The sequence below is a fragment of the Cygnus olor genome, chromosome 3 (assembly GCF_009769625.2).
Source record: "Cygnus olor isolate bCygOlo1 chromosome 3, bCygOlo1.pri.v2, whole genome shotgun sequence".
Classification (NCBI taxonomy): Eukaryota; Metazoa; Chordata; class Aves; order Anseriformes; family Anatidae; genus Cygnus; species Cygnus olor.
The window spans coordinates 73158941-73178267 of record NC_049171.1 but is presented as its reverse complement, the minus strand read 5'-3'; the positions used below and the strand labels follow the sequence as shown (position 1 = coordinate 73178267).

Sequence of the window (19327 nt, the reverse complement as noted above, 5' to 3'; positions counted from 1 at the left end):
ATAATACAGACAAATTTACTACAGAAAAAGAGTAGCTTGGAGAAAGCAAGATACAGCATGTTGATTTTACCTGGTGACTATGGTGTAAATGCATTCACAGTATATGGTACTCACTGTGCTCTCAGTACCATAGTTATTAAAGAGTGAGACTGGCAAGAGAGATTTGCACTACAAAGAAGATAGCATACTCAACTGTAGATACAAAGTAGTTCCAAATTTCTCTATCGTAAAACCTGCTAAGTGATCAATAACTTCAAACTTCACTATTTTGCTAGATATCATGTGACCTGAAAGTTTTCTACAAAAAGGAGTTCTCTTGACCCTCAAATTAATTAGTTTGATTGTTACTTTTACTTTTATTCCTTCCTAAGCCTGCTGGCGGTGGTGAATTTCTTGTGAAGACAGAACTGAACAAAATGACTGAACTGAACTAAAATGTTGGAGGGAGCAAAAAACCTTTGTAATTTATTAATGTATTCAAACGGCTTTTACAAAACTTTACAATTTAATTATTGAAGATTACAGAAGTGCTTCAGTGCTTCTGTACTGTGTTAAATAAACTGTACGTGCAAGGAGTAATAAATGAAATTGTTAATTTCAGTGCATCCTTAGGGAATAGTAAAGGGGGGGGTACATTATTTAGAGCTCCAAATGGATTTGAGTTTATACACAATAATAAATCTTAACTACATTGTTAATTAACCCTGCCTCAAGCCCCTTTTTACCTTAAGGGTTGAAAGACACAGTGTCTGTACGGATAACTCACCATTCATATTCTTAAAGATGTTTAGGACTGGGAGGATTTGCCGATAATAGGGCACCAAGGCCTCTCCCACCATGTCAGCTGACACCACCAGGTGCTGGAGGACTTTCAGCGTGATGCAGAGGACCTGTCGGTTACGAAGGCTCAGTGCATCTGTGATGTAGGAAGAACAACAGGCAGAACGCAGAATTAATTTTTAAAATGTAGAAGGAGGGGGAGAAGTACTTTATTGGACAAATTTAATTAAACTGTACTCTGCTGGGGATTGTAAGTGGGCCTTTATTAGCCCAGCTTTGAAAGATCCCAAAGATGGATTGCAGTCCTGATGTTATAAAACACTGCCTTGTCTGATTGTTATTTGTTCCCACAATTTGTGCTGACTCTTCAGTAACCCAAAGAATGCAGCCCATTATTCCCTTATGCTGCCTGTGTAATACTGGCGTGGTCCAAACAAATAAAAAATAAATGTTCAATAAGTACCATTTGGGGCCAATGAAACTGTACAACTGCAAGACAACCTGCAAAGGTTGACAACAGATACATTCTACTACAACAATTAGCCTGTTTATATGTTTGTACCCATTTATTTCATGATCTTTTTATTCATTCAACTAACAATTCCTACTATTCTGAGAATCAGTACAATGAAGCAAATGTTTACAGGAAGAAAACACACGCACACACAAAAAAAACAACTTGTAGGCATTTTTAAAGACAAACATTCCAAAAAAATAAAAAATAAAAAAAGATTTTGTCCTGCCTACTTAGATTTTTCTCTTAGCTTTCAGTGTCACTCTTTTAATGTTAAGACACTAAGACATTTCATAAATACTTTTTGTTTCTCTTCACTTTTGAGTTTACTAAAAGCAAGTACTTCGCCTTCTCTTTTGTAATTAAAAATGAGTTCTGCTTGAGAAATATACATATAAATATACACTTTTTATTTTTATTTTTATTTTCCAAAATCCCTCTAGTTATAAAGCCTCCTCTGAAATTATGCAGCTGGAAATTGTTGTCAAATTTGATGTGCTATTATAAGTTGATCTAATTTTTCAGTGTTCTGCCCACTTACATAGACATTCATATAATTGTAGTGGGAAAAGAAAATGTGAAAGATAATCTCAGTCAATACTACATGTTTATAACCACAGAAGTACATAAATATGTGAATCAATGAAACAAAAGTATAAGCAACTGGGAAACAAATACAGTAAAGAATACACTGAGATTGTAAGAAGATTTACTTACTAACTACTTTTTCAAGAACTGCCTGTTCTCATTCAAGTAATGGGATTCAGTACTTCTGGCACTAAATGTTGGCAGTGCACAGGAATGCTGTTCCATACGGAATTGGGTAGTATTCTCATGCAAGCGTAATGTCAGTTTTCCCATCTCTTTAAGAAAAGAGATGTCTCACCCCCTTCTGCTCCTTATCTTATGCCTGCTAAGTGTTAAAAAATCAGAGCTAGAGCTCTGAAGCAAGGTTAAAGAAGACTGGCTGTGTGAATGTGTAGAAACAACCTTTGAAAATCAGCTAGTAAGTAACCTCTCTTCGTGTGCTTATGAAGAATATACTAAAATCACTGTTAGACTGAGTTAGGGAGCCCAAGGTCTAACAGTACTGTAGGGCATCATAGGGCGATTCCAAGTTAAAGAAGTGCTGTTAAATGAAAATATACACCAAGTTCCATAATTTCTTATTTGCCAGTCCCTACTGTAGTCAACAGGCTACGTATAATTTCATGTTGTTTCTGAGCATATCAATGTGTGGACATAAAGTCCATCAATATAGCATATTTACACTGAGTCCCAGCAAAGAGGTAGGCTATTCCAAATTTTGCTTTGATGGGCATGTGTTTTAAGGTTGTTTTAGCAAAGAGGGACTCCCAGATACATTCTAAAGATTAGATCCAACTCCCAGTCAAATAAATATTCCCTCACAGAAGAACAGGCATTTTTCATTTTCTTAAAGGAGTGACTGGAAAAGGAAACTCTGGGGTTACAGCATATATGTTTATTCATGACTTAACTGTCATACCCAGAAATAGTAACTAACTGAACTAATAGGAAAATTATCAGTAATACTTATATTTTTCAGTACAATAATTATTGTAAAGCTCAAGAGACATAAAATGTAACAATTACAGAAATCAGAAATTCTTAATTCTTAACCAACAAATCAACTGTACCTAATTCCATGAATCGCTCTTCCTGTCTGTAGAAGCTGACCTAGAGGATGAGGGCTCTTATTTTTAGGCAGGCAGGAGGTTCCATCTAAGTGGAAATGGTTCACAGAATCACAGAATCACAGAATCGTCTAGGTTGGAAGAGATCTCCAAGATCATCTAGTCCAACCTCTGTCCTAACACTAACAAGACCTCCACTAAACCATATCACTAAGGACTACATCTAAACGTCTTTTAAAGACCTCCAGGGATGGCGACTCAACCACTTCCCTGGGCAGCCCATTCCAATGCCTAACAACCCTTTCGGTAAAGAAGTTCTTCCTAATATCCAACCTAAACCTCCCCTGGCGCAACTTTAGCCCATTCCCCCTCGTCCTGCCACCAGGCACGTGGGAGAATAGACCAACCCCCACCTTGCTACAGCCTCCTTTAAGGTACCTATAGAGAGCGATGTGGTCTCCCCTGAGCCTCCTCTTCTCCAGGCTAAACAACCCCAGTTCCCTCAGCCGCTCCTCGTAAGACTTGTTCTCCAGACCCCTCACCAGCTTCGTTGCCCTTCTCTGGACTCTCTCGAGCACCTCCACGTCCTTCTTGTAGCGAGGGGCCCAAAACTGAACACAGTACTCAAGGTGCGGCCTCACCAGAGCCGAGTACAGGGGGACAATCACCTCCCTAGACCTGCTGGCCACGCTGCTTCTTGTACAAGCCAGGATGCTATTGGCCTTCTTGTCCTACCACTCCCAGGAAGAGTGTTATCTTTAAAACCTTTATCTGCAGATGGTGGCTCCCAAAGGTTCTCACAGTTTCCTGTTTTCAGAGTTCTGTCTTGTGTGAAGACAGTTGTGCTTTGAGTGGAAGCCAGGATTATCCTGGTAAAAATCAATTCCTTAATAAAGTCAAGAGTATGAAAGAGTCTCATGGCTGAAAAGGAGTCCCAATGATTACAGCAAACCAAACGCATACTGAATCCAAAAGAACATTTTCACATAACCTATTCTTCCCTAAATTAGAGTTGTGCTATAGGGGTGCTTACTGGTACTTTACATAGCAATACTGGCACTTCTTTCATCTGCATTCTAGAAAATCAGTTGGATACTTGTCCCACCTCCCTCAGTACAGGGTTATCCCATCCCTCCTGTGACACAAACAACGAAAAAGCAGAATTTGGATCAAGATTTTGAGTGCCAAAGTGGTGGATATGGTAGAATGAAACAGACTGCAGAATTTAGCCTGAAGCCCTTCAAATTGCATAAATCTGCAGTATGTGTTAGGAAAACACTTATAATGATCAAAAGTAAGATCAAATTGACTGCAGAACTGTTATTATTAAATATTTGGACCATGGCATACATAACAGTCAACCAGCTCCTGGCTTCATTATATTAGACACTGTATAAACATTTAATTAGAGACAGTCCCTGCCCCAAGGATACATCAATTTCAAACATATGCTTATTTTAAAAAATCTGGTAATTATTTTCTGTGTACTACCATCACTGCAGACCATTCTCCCACATGAATAAAAGGATGAACATTTTAATCCTGTATAAGAAATAAGTACATTTCAACATTTTGAATAATGTTAATGATATCTGGAGGTTACCAAAAAGGTATGAAAGTGCTAGTATCCCTACAGAAGAATACAGCAGGACATTTTAAAACTCTTAATCTGGGACAGCCACCTATCCCTAAAGAAGAAAACATGTATAACATCCAAGGCATTCCAATCTGGAACCACACTGGGCTATCGCCTCTTGAACTAGAAGTCTGCTGCAAGACATGGATCTTGACAATTACAGCAAAGCAAATGACCTGTTTGTTTCTCAGTTAAAGATACTTTTCCATTCCTTGAAGGGTTTTTAGAGGATTTCCCTCTGTCAATGGTATATATTTCCTTTCTGGTCATACGGCCCATATTTTGTGAATTGTAGAACTCTTGAAAGCAGCAACTTTGAAACAACAAACAAAACAATAAACTGATTCTTCTGCTTGGTAACTACATTTTCTTCTTTAATGGTATGTCAGCTCGACAATTTTACTTGTGATGAAGCTATACACTTTTCCAGCAGAACCTCCAGCTTGAGTAATTGGTTAATGCAAGAATATAATGAAGTATTTATTTTATAAATTTGTACTGCTACATTTTTTTTTTCAAATATTCACTGAAGTTCTCCATAACTTTTTCTTAATTAAAAGACAATTTATAAATGTTAATAAGTTGAATTTAAAAAATGTAAAAGCTGGTGTAAAATGGTGTAAAAGCTCAGTATCTGAGTCAACTCTGCGTTTCTACCATTCAAAGTCACAGTAACAGGTAATTATAAAATTTGGAAGTATGTTTGAAACTGCACATTTTGGGGAGGGAGGTTTTTCACAGTGCTGTTAACTAAAGCTTGCTAGCAATGAGCCAATATATAATACCAATTCATTGATAGCTTCAGTGATTTTTTTTCATTAAATTTTATTGGCAATGTATGCAAATTAAAATTTTTCTTTTGTTAGTTTAAGAGTTAAGACTGTTCTTATATGCTACTTGCTTGTTTATGCATTTAGATAGAAGTAGTTCATATATGCAGCAACAGAACTGACTTCTTAAAAATTTAAGTCTTTTTCTTGAGTAATACTTCTAACATCTTAAAGAAAAAGACCTAGAAGCTACATAAGTAGATATTTCTTATTTTATTTTTTACTTTTCTTTGGCAGTTTCGTGAATCCTATCTCGGTCTCAATGTTGCCTCCAATAGAAGCCACAGTTGTCGTCTTTGGGATTAACACATTTTATAAGCCAGTAAACACAACAGCATTTCTCCCAATATACAGTGGATCTTTTCCATAAGACAATGTATTTTCACTGAAGAGGTCAGGTCAGAACATTCTTCTTCAGACAGAACACAGAAAGCCTAGACTGTACTTAATCAAATCAGATCCTCCAAACTTCCATCACTTCCCTGAAAACTAAAAATTAAATTGTGGTAGTTCCATTTAAAGTTATATTGTTAATTTAATTCTGTTTAATTGGAACAGACCTTTAATTATCTTCAACCCCTTTTCTAAAAACAACCGTGAATCTATGTTTAGAAATGCACTGACAGTTTCCATTCTCTACTTAGGTCTCAAAACCAAAGATTGAAACCAATTTAGTTTGCATTCATATATTCCCCCCAGTTGGCAAATGAGGCACATGTTTTAGAAAATTCTTTACTTGAAGCAGAACAAGATACATAGAGCAGGACTCCTGCAGAGGTACAAGCTCTGAGTAAAGCTGCTTCTATTGTTGTGGCCTACTTAATCTTATTGGTCAAGGTTTCTTTACTTAATTTCACAGAATCAGGTTTACAGAATGACTAATATGAATTGTTCACAAAATGCAATTGATTAAAGCTTCTCTTTAAGAGAATTTTGTCCAAAACATTCAAAATGCATAATACCCTGAAATGATTTATTATGCTGATTTTACAGAATAGTAACTAAGGCTATTACAAAGTGTTTCAATCAAGTCAGTGAAAACCAGAGTAACAATTTTGTGCTCTTTTTTGAAGTCAGGTAAGATACTGATCCAATTTACAATATTGCTGTATAGACATTTCTTCCAGTAAAACAGAAGGATTGGTGTGTTGCAGCGAGGTGATGGGAAGGAGGAATACAGGGCAAGGCATGAAAACCTTAGGCTAATTCTGGCATCAAAGATTTTGTCCATAAAACTAAAGCCTAAGGCACACAAAAGGCCAAGATCCAGAACTGAATCATTGATATTTGTAAGAAATATGATCTAGTAGAACACAAGAGAAAGTCAGTGTTTTTTTTACAGCTTTAGTTGTGCTTGTAACTGATCAGCAACTGCAAAACTTTAATTCTATTAACATTTGCAGGCTCTGTTAAATTAAAAAATATAAGGAATACAGTAAGAGTAGAGTCCCATAAAGCTTCTCAGTGGTAATGCGAGTTTACAGTGTTCCCTTCTATCCCTTGATGTATTCCACCCCCTGTGCTGTCTCAGGATACTAAACTGCACTGAGTACCCTCTCAATGAAACCAGCTTTGTTATCAGTGAAATGTGATACAATTTTTCAGAAGGATTTCAGGAAAGATCTGTAGAACAGAAGACCAGTAATATTGGCATCTGTACTGCAGAAATTAATAGAAAGTGTTCCAACCGTATTGTAGATTCTTGAATAAGAATGTGGTCAAAAAAAGCCAAACAATACAGTTTTCTGAGACGTTCAAAAAGTATTTGATAAGGTCTATCATTGATGACTCTCGAATCATTCAGTTTTGCCATATTTTTCATATAAATCATATGAATATCCTAGAGATAGGAAATGAGGGTAACAATAAATGGCCACAGAGGATGAAGATCACTAGTAGAGCATTGAAGAAATCTGTGCTGAAGTTCGCACCTTCCAGCTAAGTCACAGGTGATTTGGAAGAGATGGTCACTAATGAGTGACAAAGTTTTCTGATCATAATGAAGTTATTCCAGATATCAAAGGGCTGCAGAAGGACTTATAGGACTTAAATGGCAGGTGAAATTCAGTCTTAATAAATACGATGTTCCAGGAGAGAATAGCTCTAACTCCAACTTAGAAAGTGAAAGAAGCTAATTGCAAAGTTCACTTTCCAAACATTGATGAGATTTATTTCTACTGAAAGAGAAACAGAGTTTCTCCTCAAAGACAGTAGTAAAGACAAGCAACAAGGAATCCAGTTTTTGTGATTTGAAACCACCTGAGGTGACCAGTTTTGACTTTCAGAATCTAACATAAACCTAATTACAATCACTTGTAGTGAATGACAGAGACTACAGGAGAGAAACATGGAAAAAAAACTCAGAAAGAAAAACTTCAATGTTCTTTAGGACAGAGATTGCTCTTTTTGGACTAAATCAGAAATGCTGGTCTGCACTGTGTAGGAACAATACTTCCATAGAAACAATACTTCTAAGTAACATTTCATGTGCAAAGATGTGAGCTTTATTGGCTTCTAGGCTTAAATTCAGACTTTCTTAGGATTCACTGCACAGAACAGAAAAGATTCTGACAACTTGGTGATCCAAGATTCCTAATTGTCTAATTTCACATGATTTTCTTCATTGGCAAAGATTTATCAAGATGTTCCTACTAACCATCTCTACTTATTTATTCCAACTTCTGTGTTATTGTCCACTGTTCCTTCATTTTTGATGGCGCAGCTATAAACTAGAACACTGAAATCATCGAAGTTTAAAAGTAACTTCACTCTGAAAAACAATTACATTAGCAAAAGACAATTGCAAGGAACTGGAGTAGGAGGTGGAACAATTGGTCGCTTTGTGTGAAGGGGTTGGAAGTTCTTACAACTATGTGCCAATAAAGAAAAAGTAAATGCTTGCTGCTGATGAAGAGAAATGGGTGCCTCTGAAGGGAAATCAGGTGCTTCCACACACTGTGTTGGATGTCCCTGATGTTGCTCACAGAAATACAAGACAAAGGGGCAGCAACTTCCTGACCCCCTCAGTGTGTTTTTGCCTGTGTGTCTCATGTCAAACCTGGTGAATTCTGCAGTCAGGAGCCTCAGAGATCCAGAAACCTAATGATAGCAAACGAAAGGAATTATGGCCTTTCTGATCTGGCATCTGTCATGGCAAATGTAATATTAAAAGAAATTTGTCTCCAAAAAAAGGGTCAAAAATAATTTTACATTCTCCTTATGACTGCACAGAATATAGAACTGAATTATTTAATTGGTAAGCAAATAGTGTTCTTTTTTCTCTCACCCCCACACCCTTTTTCCTGGCTATTCTTGGCTGTCTATAGGTAAGTTTAGGCCACAAGTCAGTTTTAAAATAAATCAATGCGTTATTGAAAGACTTAGTGGGGGCCACTTTCTGTGCCCTAAAAATAAGGAAACAAAATAAGTCTTACAGGCAGTTCTGCTTGCCACTCCAGAGATATGTATCTGGGTTCTATTCTGCCTTCTGCCAGAGATGCAGTTTTTGATGTGGGGCAAAATTAGCCTCCTTCCTTCTCCTTCCTTGTCTACAATATGAAAGCACAGTATGGATCTTCTTGGCAAGGGAGAAGATACTGTGTGTTATGCATCAGAACTTTTAGAATACCTCTACATCTCTTTGGTATTTGCAGAATATCTCAGATTAGGGAACTCTGTTCTTGTTTAAATAACTCATACAATAGATTTGCCAATGCTAGCTCTGCAAGAGAATTAAAAGTCTTAACATCTTGACCTATTTACATTTTCTAATTTTGCATTTTTTATTTTTCAGTTGGTTTCCTTACAGGCCTGACATTACAGGTAATTTGTTTTTCCTATTTTTATGTCATACAATGACTGTGTTTGTAAGCTATTGTATCATGCTTTTCCATTGCAAAGTAAAATCAAAGTAAAATATATTTTCAATTTTTATTTTGAGAAACCAAAATATATTTTGAATATTTTTCTTTTTGAGAAATCAGTATTTCTGAGATTTTTTTTCTTCCTCTGAGTTAAAAAAAAAAAGTCTTTCCATGTGACAAAAATAAGCAATTATGTTTCAACTAAATAGCATTCATGCCAATTATTTTGATCGTATTTTGTGTGTTTTTTAGAAAAGAAGTTTTATTTGTTAATTTCAATTATCTCTCTTTTGTTAGTCATTGCCTCTTTGCATAACTAGAAGAAAATCTGTAGAAACAATTAGCTTACAGTAACCCCCAGATTCATTAAATAATTTTATTTTAATCTTTAAGATATAGTTTTCAAAAACTCTGAACTTTAAGCAAAAGCAAGTGTCTTGGGCAGGAGGGCAGATTTCTCCATAAATCACTAAAATATAAAAAAGAATTCTAATATTTAATTTAGAATGTTTTCAAGAGCAGCCCTTTACTAATATTTCCCTTTGACGCACATGCAGGAGAAAAAAAATGCTTTTAAAAGCATTCCATTTGCAGAGTTATTTTTCTGTCTTTCTTTTATCCCTTTCCTCTCCATCATATATATTACGATGCCTAACAATCAACTGATTTGGTCTTTCACAGTAGAAATATGGTAGTGGTCTAAAAGAAGACTGGTTAATAAGATATAACTCACCCAGAGGGACACTTCAGTAACAGTAATATGTGTAAAACATAGTTGAGCTTATTGTGGATGCAGCTGAGTCACAAAAATATACAGCTCTGACTACACTGCTATATTACATGGGCATAGTGAATTTAAAACACTCTTAGAGGTACACACTTTCAGATTCCTTAGGTGGTGGTGTCTTTTTAAAATATTAATATGCATTTAGTTAGGAAGAAGCCTTTGTCATTGATAATATTTAGACTCTTCACTTATTAAAGCCAATACAGATTATTTTTTTTAATAAAAAATAAGTGGAGTACAATAAAATAAAACAGTGCCAACAACTAAATTTAGCTAGCAGATTCTTGAATAGGTTTCAGCAGATTCTTGAATAGGTTTCAGCATCTTAAATTCTGATTCAATTTAAAAGTCTATATATCAAACCCATATAAATATTCTTACCTAGCAGTCTTTTTCTAATGCTAAAAGCTGTGTAACAGCTAAAGCTTCTAGGTAATTATTTTGAAGCTAGATTCTAGTCTCAGCAAGACTTTTAAATCCTAAATGTGGAGCTGCTGTCATAAACCTGCAGTTTTTTTCTGAAGAAACTATTTCAGCTTTCAAAAAGAGTGATACTGTTAAAAATAAATTTGGATGGTGTTGAAAATACAGATTTAAAGAAATGCCATGATTCCTCTCTTTATATATTCCCCTTTTTGAGAGAAAAAACTTGTAATGTTCTTTTCATAACCTTTCGCAAGTGTCACTTACAGAGTAACCATTACTAAGTATTACATGTACCTTTTGACATTTTCAAAAATCTACAGTAAGATACAGATAATGACATCTCTAATTGATATTTTTAAAAGGATAATAAAGCGAACGAAACAAACAACAGTAATTCTGATCTTTCCAATAATACACTGGCTCCAAAGGCTCCAAACTATATTCACTTTCCCCTTTTCCAAAATTGTGTTTGACTATTCATTCTGTATCACAAACACAATGACTCCATTTTGTTCTGTATTAGCATGGATGCTGAATCATCCCCAGAAAACAGGCCAAAGGACAGCAATGATATCATTACTGATCAACCACAAAATATAAGCCAAGTTTAATAAATATGGGCTTTTTAGGACTGGATTATATGGTGTACAATTGAAAAATTAAATGGAAGCCAGTTGGCACAGATTAACACTAGTTGACCTATTAAACTTCCATAATCTCCCCCCTTAAAAAAAGAAAAAGGTGGCTGCATCAAAACTGTCTATTGGGAATGGTCCTGGCCTATGTCCAAGAATTTTTCAGGAGAGGGCAAATTAGCATGAATTGAAACTCCATTTCTAAGAAATTAACACTATCATGTTCCCACTCCCAGGAGTGCACCATGACACTGTTTAATTTATTAATATAGGTGTAGCACTCAGACTTAAGATTCATAAAACCAAACTAGAGAAGGATGATGGTTCAGAATATCTACTGAAGGAACTAAGTTAAAGAAAGAGGAAAGGAAAGAATAGGTATTTCAATAAAATAAATTTTAGTCTTAGTAGTATTACACCTGTACTTACAAAATTTATCATCTTTCACATAATCTTTCAACAAAAAAGGCTTGAATATATAAAAACTTGAAAAATAATATTTAATTAATTAATAATATAATTAATATTGAATGCCAAAATTTCACCTACAGCATTCATGAGTCAGACAGAACTCTCAGTTTATATATAAATATATATATATGTACATGGGAAGTAATGATAATGATGATAGAAAAGAGATCTAGAGAATAAATATAATAATAATACCATTGTAGAATAAACAAAAAGAAGAAAGAAACATAATCCTCAAAGTTTCATCTGGTGATTTCTCCTGTCATTTCAGATAAACTGTTTTATACAGTAATGGATTTGTATAATAAATATATAAAAATTAGGTAAGAAAATGGCACTTCAAATTTCAGAAGATAAAGAGCCATACTGCAATAAGAAAAAGACTCACCAGGCAGTCTAATTTTCTGGAGCACTGCACCTACCAGGTGACTGAAGGCATAAGCCTTCTGGCCTTATACCTTACAATTTACTCAGGTTTGCATTGTATGTATGGCCTGTCATGTTTTATTGCTTAATTAGCAACTTGTCAAAAATCTACAATGTATAAGTGCAATTTTAGCTGCTTATTTTTGTTTTGTTTGTTTTTATTTTCCACACATCTTCACCTACTTTTTATTGGGATAATGAGCTGAGGAATGACAGGAAGAATCTTGTTTCCACCATGTTCCAGCATGTCATGGATTCCTTGACGTGCAAAAAACTCACATGGAAATGTCATTTCACAAAGCCCATCAAAAAACAAAGGCAGATAATAATGATAGTCCAGCTTCTCAATCTCTACCTGAAAATATAAAATAAATAGTCAAATAAATACAATTTTACAAAACTAATGCGACATGATCAGCCTGATAGATAATTACTGCCATCTACACAAGTATGTTTAGATAATAATGAGTTTGTATCACTGCAGAATAACATTAAGTCTCCATTATGGTTTATCATCAGATAAATGAAATACAGAAATATTAGACCTAAAGATCAGAATGAAAATTAATATGCTCCAACATATTTTCTGAATAGCTGACACTCAAATCATTTGTTTAGATGAAACCAGAGGTTCACATATCTGAAATTAGCAATTGAAGGCTTTCTGGTAAGTCAGTACCAGACTCTGATATTCTCACTTATACACCTTACTTTGTAAGTCACCCACACAAATTAATGCAGCTATTTTAAGAACAACATTCTGTTTCCTTCAGAAATATCTGATCTTTATGTTTTCACTTGGACATTTATAAGAACAAATAAGAAAGAATCCTGTAACCAAAAAATATCCAGCATCGCACAAGTATCCGTATTTATACTGAATCTGCAACTTCGTAGGATATTTACCTAAATTTATTTACTATTGATTTCAGGAACAGAATTCTAAAGAAATTCCATGGGTCTCTACTGTGAAAACAGGTAAAGAAAAATTAGGTACCTATGCTTAATAGGAACCTCCCTCCATTCCTAAAATAGAAAGTGTGCGAACCATACCATGATAATGAATTTGTAAGGGATTTCACACTCCATCCAAGTATTCTTCCCCGTTCTTTCTTCTACATACCATCAACCTGATGTTACATACACTCAGGAAAGCCAGAAAGAACCAGAAGTTGCTTGCTTTCAGTCTCTTAGAGCTCTGAGTATAGCTAAGCTTGGCTCAACAGCCAGGCACTTTCTCTGAACACAGTAAGATCCTCAAAATCACTGACAGACCAATCCACCACTTCAGGCAACCGCTTCCTTGAAACACTACTTAGCTGCTACCCTATTTTTCCAGTGAGATTATATTTTGAAATTTGGTAGGTGCTTCCTCCTTCACACTCAACAAGCTTTGTCACAGACTATGTTGAAGCTCAAAAAATCCTAAAGAAAAGTTAGTCGGGTTAAGCAAACCAATCCCCAGCCCTCGATTCCTGAATATCTTTTGAGAATAGAATTCTCACTTGAATTGTGGAAGTCAAGCAAGTAGCAGACATACATTCTCTGTTTGCCACTGTCATTCATTTTCCTCCCTGCTTGACTCTGAGCAGACCTGAATATCTTGCATATCTTAGCTACTGACTGGACCACTTCAGTCGTTCACATTGAAACTGATTCATCTATGATAAATGAAAATTAATCATAGAATAACCCAAGTTGGTAGGGAACAACATCATTGAGTCCAACTCCTGGGTCCATGCAGGACCACCCAAAAATCAAACCGTATGTCTAAGCATTGTCCAAACACTTGATTTCTGACAGGCTTGATGCCATTACAACTTCCCTGGGGAGCCTGTTCATCCTCTCAAAGAACCTTTCCTAACACCCAGCCTGACCCTCCCATGTCCCAGCTCCATGCTGTTCCCTTGGGTCCTGTCGGTGTCTCCAGAGAGCTGAGCTCAGCGCCTGCCCCTCCGCTCCCCTCATGAGGAAGCTGCAGGCTGCCATGAGGCCTCCCTCAGCCTGCTCTGCTCTGGGCTGAACAAACCAAGGGACCTCAGCTGCTCCTTGTGCATTTAAATGGAAGAGGTACTTGAAAATAAGTCCTTTATATTTGCTGTGAGTATCTCACTATTGGCAGATGTAGTGCCAATTACATACTTAAATACTCTCACATACACTGATTTTTAACCTCTAACGACAGACTAAAAAGAATGAATGCATTATGCCTATTTACCTACAAATGTGAATGAAATCAAGTCCTTGTAGTGAACCATACAGAGGAAGGAACAAAAAAAAATAATTAAACATCCCTACAGGAGAACCCAAAACACCACATATGATGGCTTCTCTGTGTGTTTTGCTTGTTGGCTTTTTGTTTAAGAATGGAAAACACCTTCATCAGATGCTTTTAGGGTCAATATTCCATGGTCAATTCATGTGAAAGTTCAAAAATAACTATACCAAGCAAGTACATATGAAGATCTTTACAAAACACTTAATAATAAGATATTTAAATTCTCGATACTAATTTTTTGGGGGGTATTTCTTGAGTATACAGAATGCTACGGACAATGCTTGTGAACTGGTAAAATAAGTGAGCCCACACAGTGACTGAGAACAGAAGATATAGCAACTACAAACTTCTGGTAAAAAGCCTAATTCAGAAACCAAATTATTCACTACAGAGAGAAGCCTGTATCATGTAAGAAACGGCCAGGTGGTCAAAAAAGCTTTGATGAAGAAGTAGGACAATGAAGATCCAATTTTTTCTTGTCCTTTGTCAATAGGAAAATAAGATGTCCTTCAATATTTCTCTTTTTAACTTCTCTATAGTTCACATAATTATTTGATTGCATTTCAATTATTGAACGTTCCACTTTCAGAAAATTTAAAACAAAACATACAATGTTTACTTGTATCTGGGGAAAAGCTTTAGGCATGAAAATGAAGATACACAATTAGTACAATATAAAAAGGCCTTTATCAGATTTTTTTTTTTTTAATCCATTCCTTATATGCACTTTGGACAACTCTTTCAAAATTACAAACTATTTCCATGAAAATACACACCCTTGTTACGTTACTGAATCAAGATTTGCAACTATTTTGCTCAAATCACATGTAATAGAATCCCTTATGTTTTTTCTTCCTCTCTCTACTAATATCTCATCTATTCTGTACAGTTATCTTTTTTTTTTCTCAAAGAGGTTCTCATAGTCTGAGCAATTTTTCTTACCTCTTCTTTCCCCTTGAAATACGCTTTTTGCATTCCAGACATGAAGAAAGATTATGTGTTCAAAAGCTTGTTCAGTGGGTTTTTTTTGTTTGTTTGTTTGTTTTCCAGTGACAATAACTGGTCAATAAAAGATATCACCTTTGATATTACCTTTAGCTACCAACATTGTCTTACAGTTATACATTTTATATACATAGGATGACACATTAACTTTAAGGACAACACGATTTCTGGTTTTAAAAATACTTTTTTTTTTTTTTTTTTCACATGACACAAATGCTTGATTTTGAAACAAAATCTCTACACAACACAGGTATTTCAAGCATTACATAATAAAGCATTTGTGTATACTCCTTACCTTTCAGTTGGTTCCAAAGCCATCAGTGGATGGCTACTGGCATGGCTCTGAAAAGGACTCTGATTTCTATCTCATTTCTTGAAGTGTCAGCTGTCCAAGCATACAACTAATTTTTACTTAGCATTTTGTGCCCTATAATAACTCCCACAATATGGAAGCCAGAAATATTTTGTCTTACATTCTATGTTGTGAAACCTTTTCCTTCTGTATTTACTATTTAGCTTTTAAAAGTGGCTATTATACAGCTGTACAGAGAAAAATGTGATTTTTCTGCTTACTCCCACAAAATTCTTCTGTTGTTCACATCCACCCACAAATAATGCTGATTAAAGCTCAAATTCTTGGCAAAACTTGTCCACATCTGACAACAATGCTGCAACTACAGATTTTAATAAGTCTCAAAATAAGTATTATGAACTTCTATACTTTTTTAATAGGGTTGTAAGTTGTGAGAATCCACAATCTGAATTTCAGCAATTAGGCCAACTAAAAAAAAAAAAGATAAATTATTATAAAATATGATCAGATGATGAAAACCACTGTATTAGCATCAGTAAAATCTTCTGTTTCATGAAATTTCTATGCTATCTATGCATATTACAAGCTCTCTAGGTGAAAAAGAAACAATATACAGTTTATACTTGTTTTATCAATATGTATAACACACCAATGCACAACAAGATGCAAGGAAACTAATGGCAGTATCACAATTAGAGATAATTTGTTCTGCAGAAAATCTGTTCCTATGAAGCAGCTAATAGTGAGAGGAAAGTCTGCTGAGAAAATGAAAAGCCAGATGAAGAGTTTACATTGAAAATAGTAAAAATAGTTCCTTGGCTTATCTGCCTGATAAATGAAGAGAGAACTTATTTGAGAGAACTTAAGGTATAGAAGTTTGACAGTTGGTATGCCATTGGCCTTTCCTAAACAGTCATATTTAAAGCAATCTGATAATCTATAAACTGGAAAACAACAGATTATCTGACTTAAGGGAAACATAAAATGGCAAGAGAGTAACTAGATATGAACTCTAATGGAAATCTTTTAATTTAGTGAAACTGAATTTAGAACCTTTTAGAAAAGGTAGATATTTAACTCTGCAGATATTTAACTTCTCACAATAATTTAAATAACAAACTTATTAATTGTACTGCCTAGATTTTGACTTTATACACTTTGCTGACGTTATAGACAAGGCAGATCTTGCCAATATCAAGGAGGGTCACCTACAAGGAAAACAAAATGACCAAAAATGGTTGAGATATAGGTCATTACAGTATCCCATGCAATGTCAAAGTGACAGACAAGCAAGAATTTCTGCTACAGTACAGGAGTTCATCAACATGATGTAGTTAGTAAAACAGCAAAAAGAGCAATTAATCATTATGAACCACCAACACGATGCAGATATGAAAAGGGCAACTATTATTTAAATGTATCAGATATTTCTAGTACAGATAGGAAAGCATTACTGTTATTATACAGGGAACTAGTGAGATTGCACCTGTTATTATTATCAATTTACCCTATATATTTATATTTATCCTACTACAAAACAACCAGATTATATTCCCATGAATTCCTCATGGTAAGTAACAGGGACAAGCTGGCACATAAGAATACATCAAACTGGGGAAAAAAAATTAAAAAGTAAAAAGGAAAACAAATGTTTTTTAACTTTTTATTGTCTATCTGAACTCTAATCACATTAGATTATCAGAATCAAGTGGTTTCTAGAAAAGCATGAAAATATGTTATCCTAATACACCCGAGTGTTCCATTGTTTTCCTTACAGTTTTATTAATATGTTGTAAAAGTTCCACAAGCACACTAAATGTTAAACTTTAGAGTAAGACAGAAAGAGATATATTGTTTCTCTACATTTTACTCATCTCTTTTATTTGCAATTGCCTAATATAAGCATTACATGATGTGCAAAGATAATTTGCATTCATAGGAGCCATGCACTTATAAGAATCATGCAATTTACAATTTTGCAAGCATTTAGACACCAGTGGACACCTTTCTGAAAAGGAAAACAAAGAGGATAACACTGTCCCAGAAGAAGAGAAGGTTAAGTGGAGGTAAATCCCTCCCACCTCGAAGGCAGAGGCTGAAGGTAGAAGGACAATAAGGAGGTTGCTGGAAGACTCTCTGGCTACCTTTTGGAGGCATATGTATTGATCTTCGCTTATCTACTCTGTGCAACATGCAGTTCATTTTAAACCATACTGGAAGAACAGTGGGTGACTTTGACCATCCCAGCAAGACACATACAATGTATCATGTCAGTACAGAATCGTTTAAAATTAACTTATATACCCTCATTTCTTGCTCAAAGAATATTTGCTACCACTTTAATAAGATGAAACTTAACATTCTTACTTTAATTTTTAAGAATGAATTATGAAGAATGAATTATAAATCAGGAAAGAATGTCAACTGATTCTAACTCATTCAGAAGGAGTGGCCAAGCAATTGTTTTCTCATTTGTTGGCATTAATTTCCTTTCTCTTTGACAATTACTCATGCAAAGCTATCTTTCAGCAACAGAGAAGTTATACTCTCACTCACAAATTGCAAAAACACATTGTGATGGGGGAATTCTGAGCACTGTCAGAGAAAAAAAAATCAAACCCCAAAAAACTACACCTATCATGCACCTATTACAATCAGCATGTTTTTAGGTTTTATTCCTATCCTACCAACATAGAGTTTTTACATCACATAAATCTCCAAAGATGTAACTGCATATTTTTGGATAGCATTATTATTAAGCATGGAAAATTGTACAAAACAGGAAGGAAGACACAGTCCTCTCAGTAAATTCACAGTCTATTCACTCATTTCTTATCACGCAGTTAATCTTACTGATTTCACATGACATTTGCAAAATTCTCTTAATGAGAACAACCTACTTTTGGGGTTGATTTTTTTTTTTTTTAAGAATCTATAGTTCCAAGAAGTATAATCAGAATCCTAAATGTGCAAGAGCCCAGTGACTCAATTGGTTGTCTCATAACTTTAGTAAGAACTGAGAAGCTGTTTTCTGACACTCACTGACAGGTTTTATATGTCTCTTGCTCTTATGAAACAGGCTTGCTAGACACAGAGCAGAAATCTGTAGACTGTACTCTGGATATTCAGCTTATTAAAAGCAATCTAAGGGACAGTTTTAAGAGTTAAAATAATAGACAAATGATATCTGGTTCTAGATATTGAATTAGGATTTCAAAAAGCTTTCAATAGAGTCCTTTTCAGGATATTATTAAGTTAACTTAGTAGCCACAGGAGCCAAAATGAAGTCCTTTCATGAATTAAAAGCTGGTTACAGTACAAGAAACAAAAACATTAATGGTGGAGTGCCCTGGGGATTCGTAGAAATAATGCTGCTTAGTATATTATCACAGGCCACAATTTAAAATTAAAAATATTATTCAGAATGATAGAAATGATGGAGTATTGCAAACAATTGAAATTGACTGACAAAATGAAATGATTTACCAATGTGATAAAGATAGAATGTAAGATAGAAAAGTAAAAACTGTAAATTATTTTTACAATTTGTAATGCTGCAGCTTCTGGTAATTGCATTTATCAATATTAAGGCCCACTCATGCTTGTAACTATGAATACTTTTTAAAATTTTATTATTCTAATTGTCTTTTCTAATTGCTACCATCTTGAATCTTCTGAAAGCCATAAAAATTTCTGACCTCTGGAATG

General features: G+C 34.9%; 1 protein-coding gene across 3 annotated transcripts in view; it reads right to left on the bottom strand.

The window, feature by feature from the left end:
• The window catches only part of PACRG (parkin coregulated), a 217588-nt gene that overhangs the window by 93493 nt on the left and 104768 nt on the right, over nucleotides 1–19327 (bottom strand). For 2 of the 3 annotated variants that reach the window (XM_040551524.1, XM_040551526.1), the window contains 2 exons: nucleotides 12207–12378; nucleotides 767–916 (listed from right to left, as the gene is read on the bottom strand). In XM_040551524.1, the coding sequence (XP_040407458.1) occupies nucleotides 767–916; nucleotides 12207–12378 (322 nt within the window). The remainder of the gene's footprint in view (nucleotides 1–766; nucleotides 917–12206; nucleotides 12379–19327) is intronic. The other variant, XM_040551525.1, reaches the window with a different exon arrangement.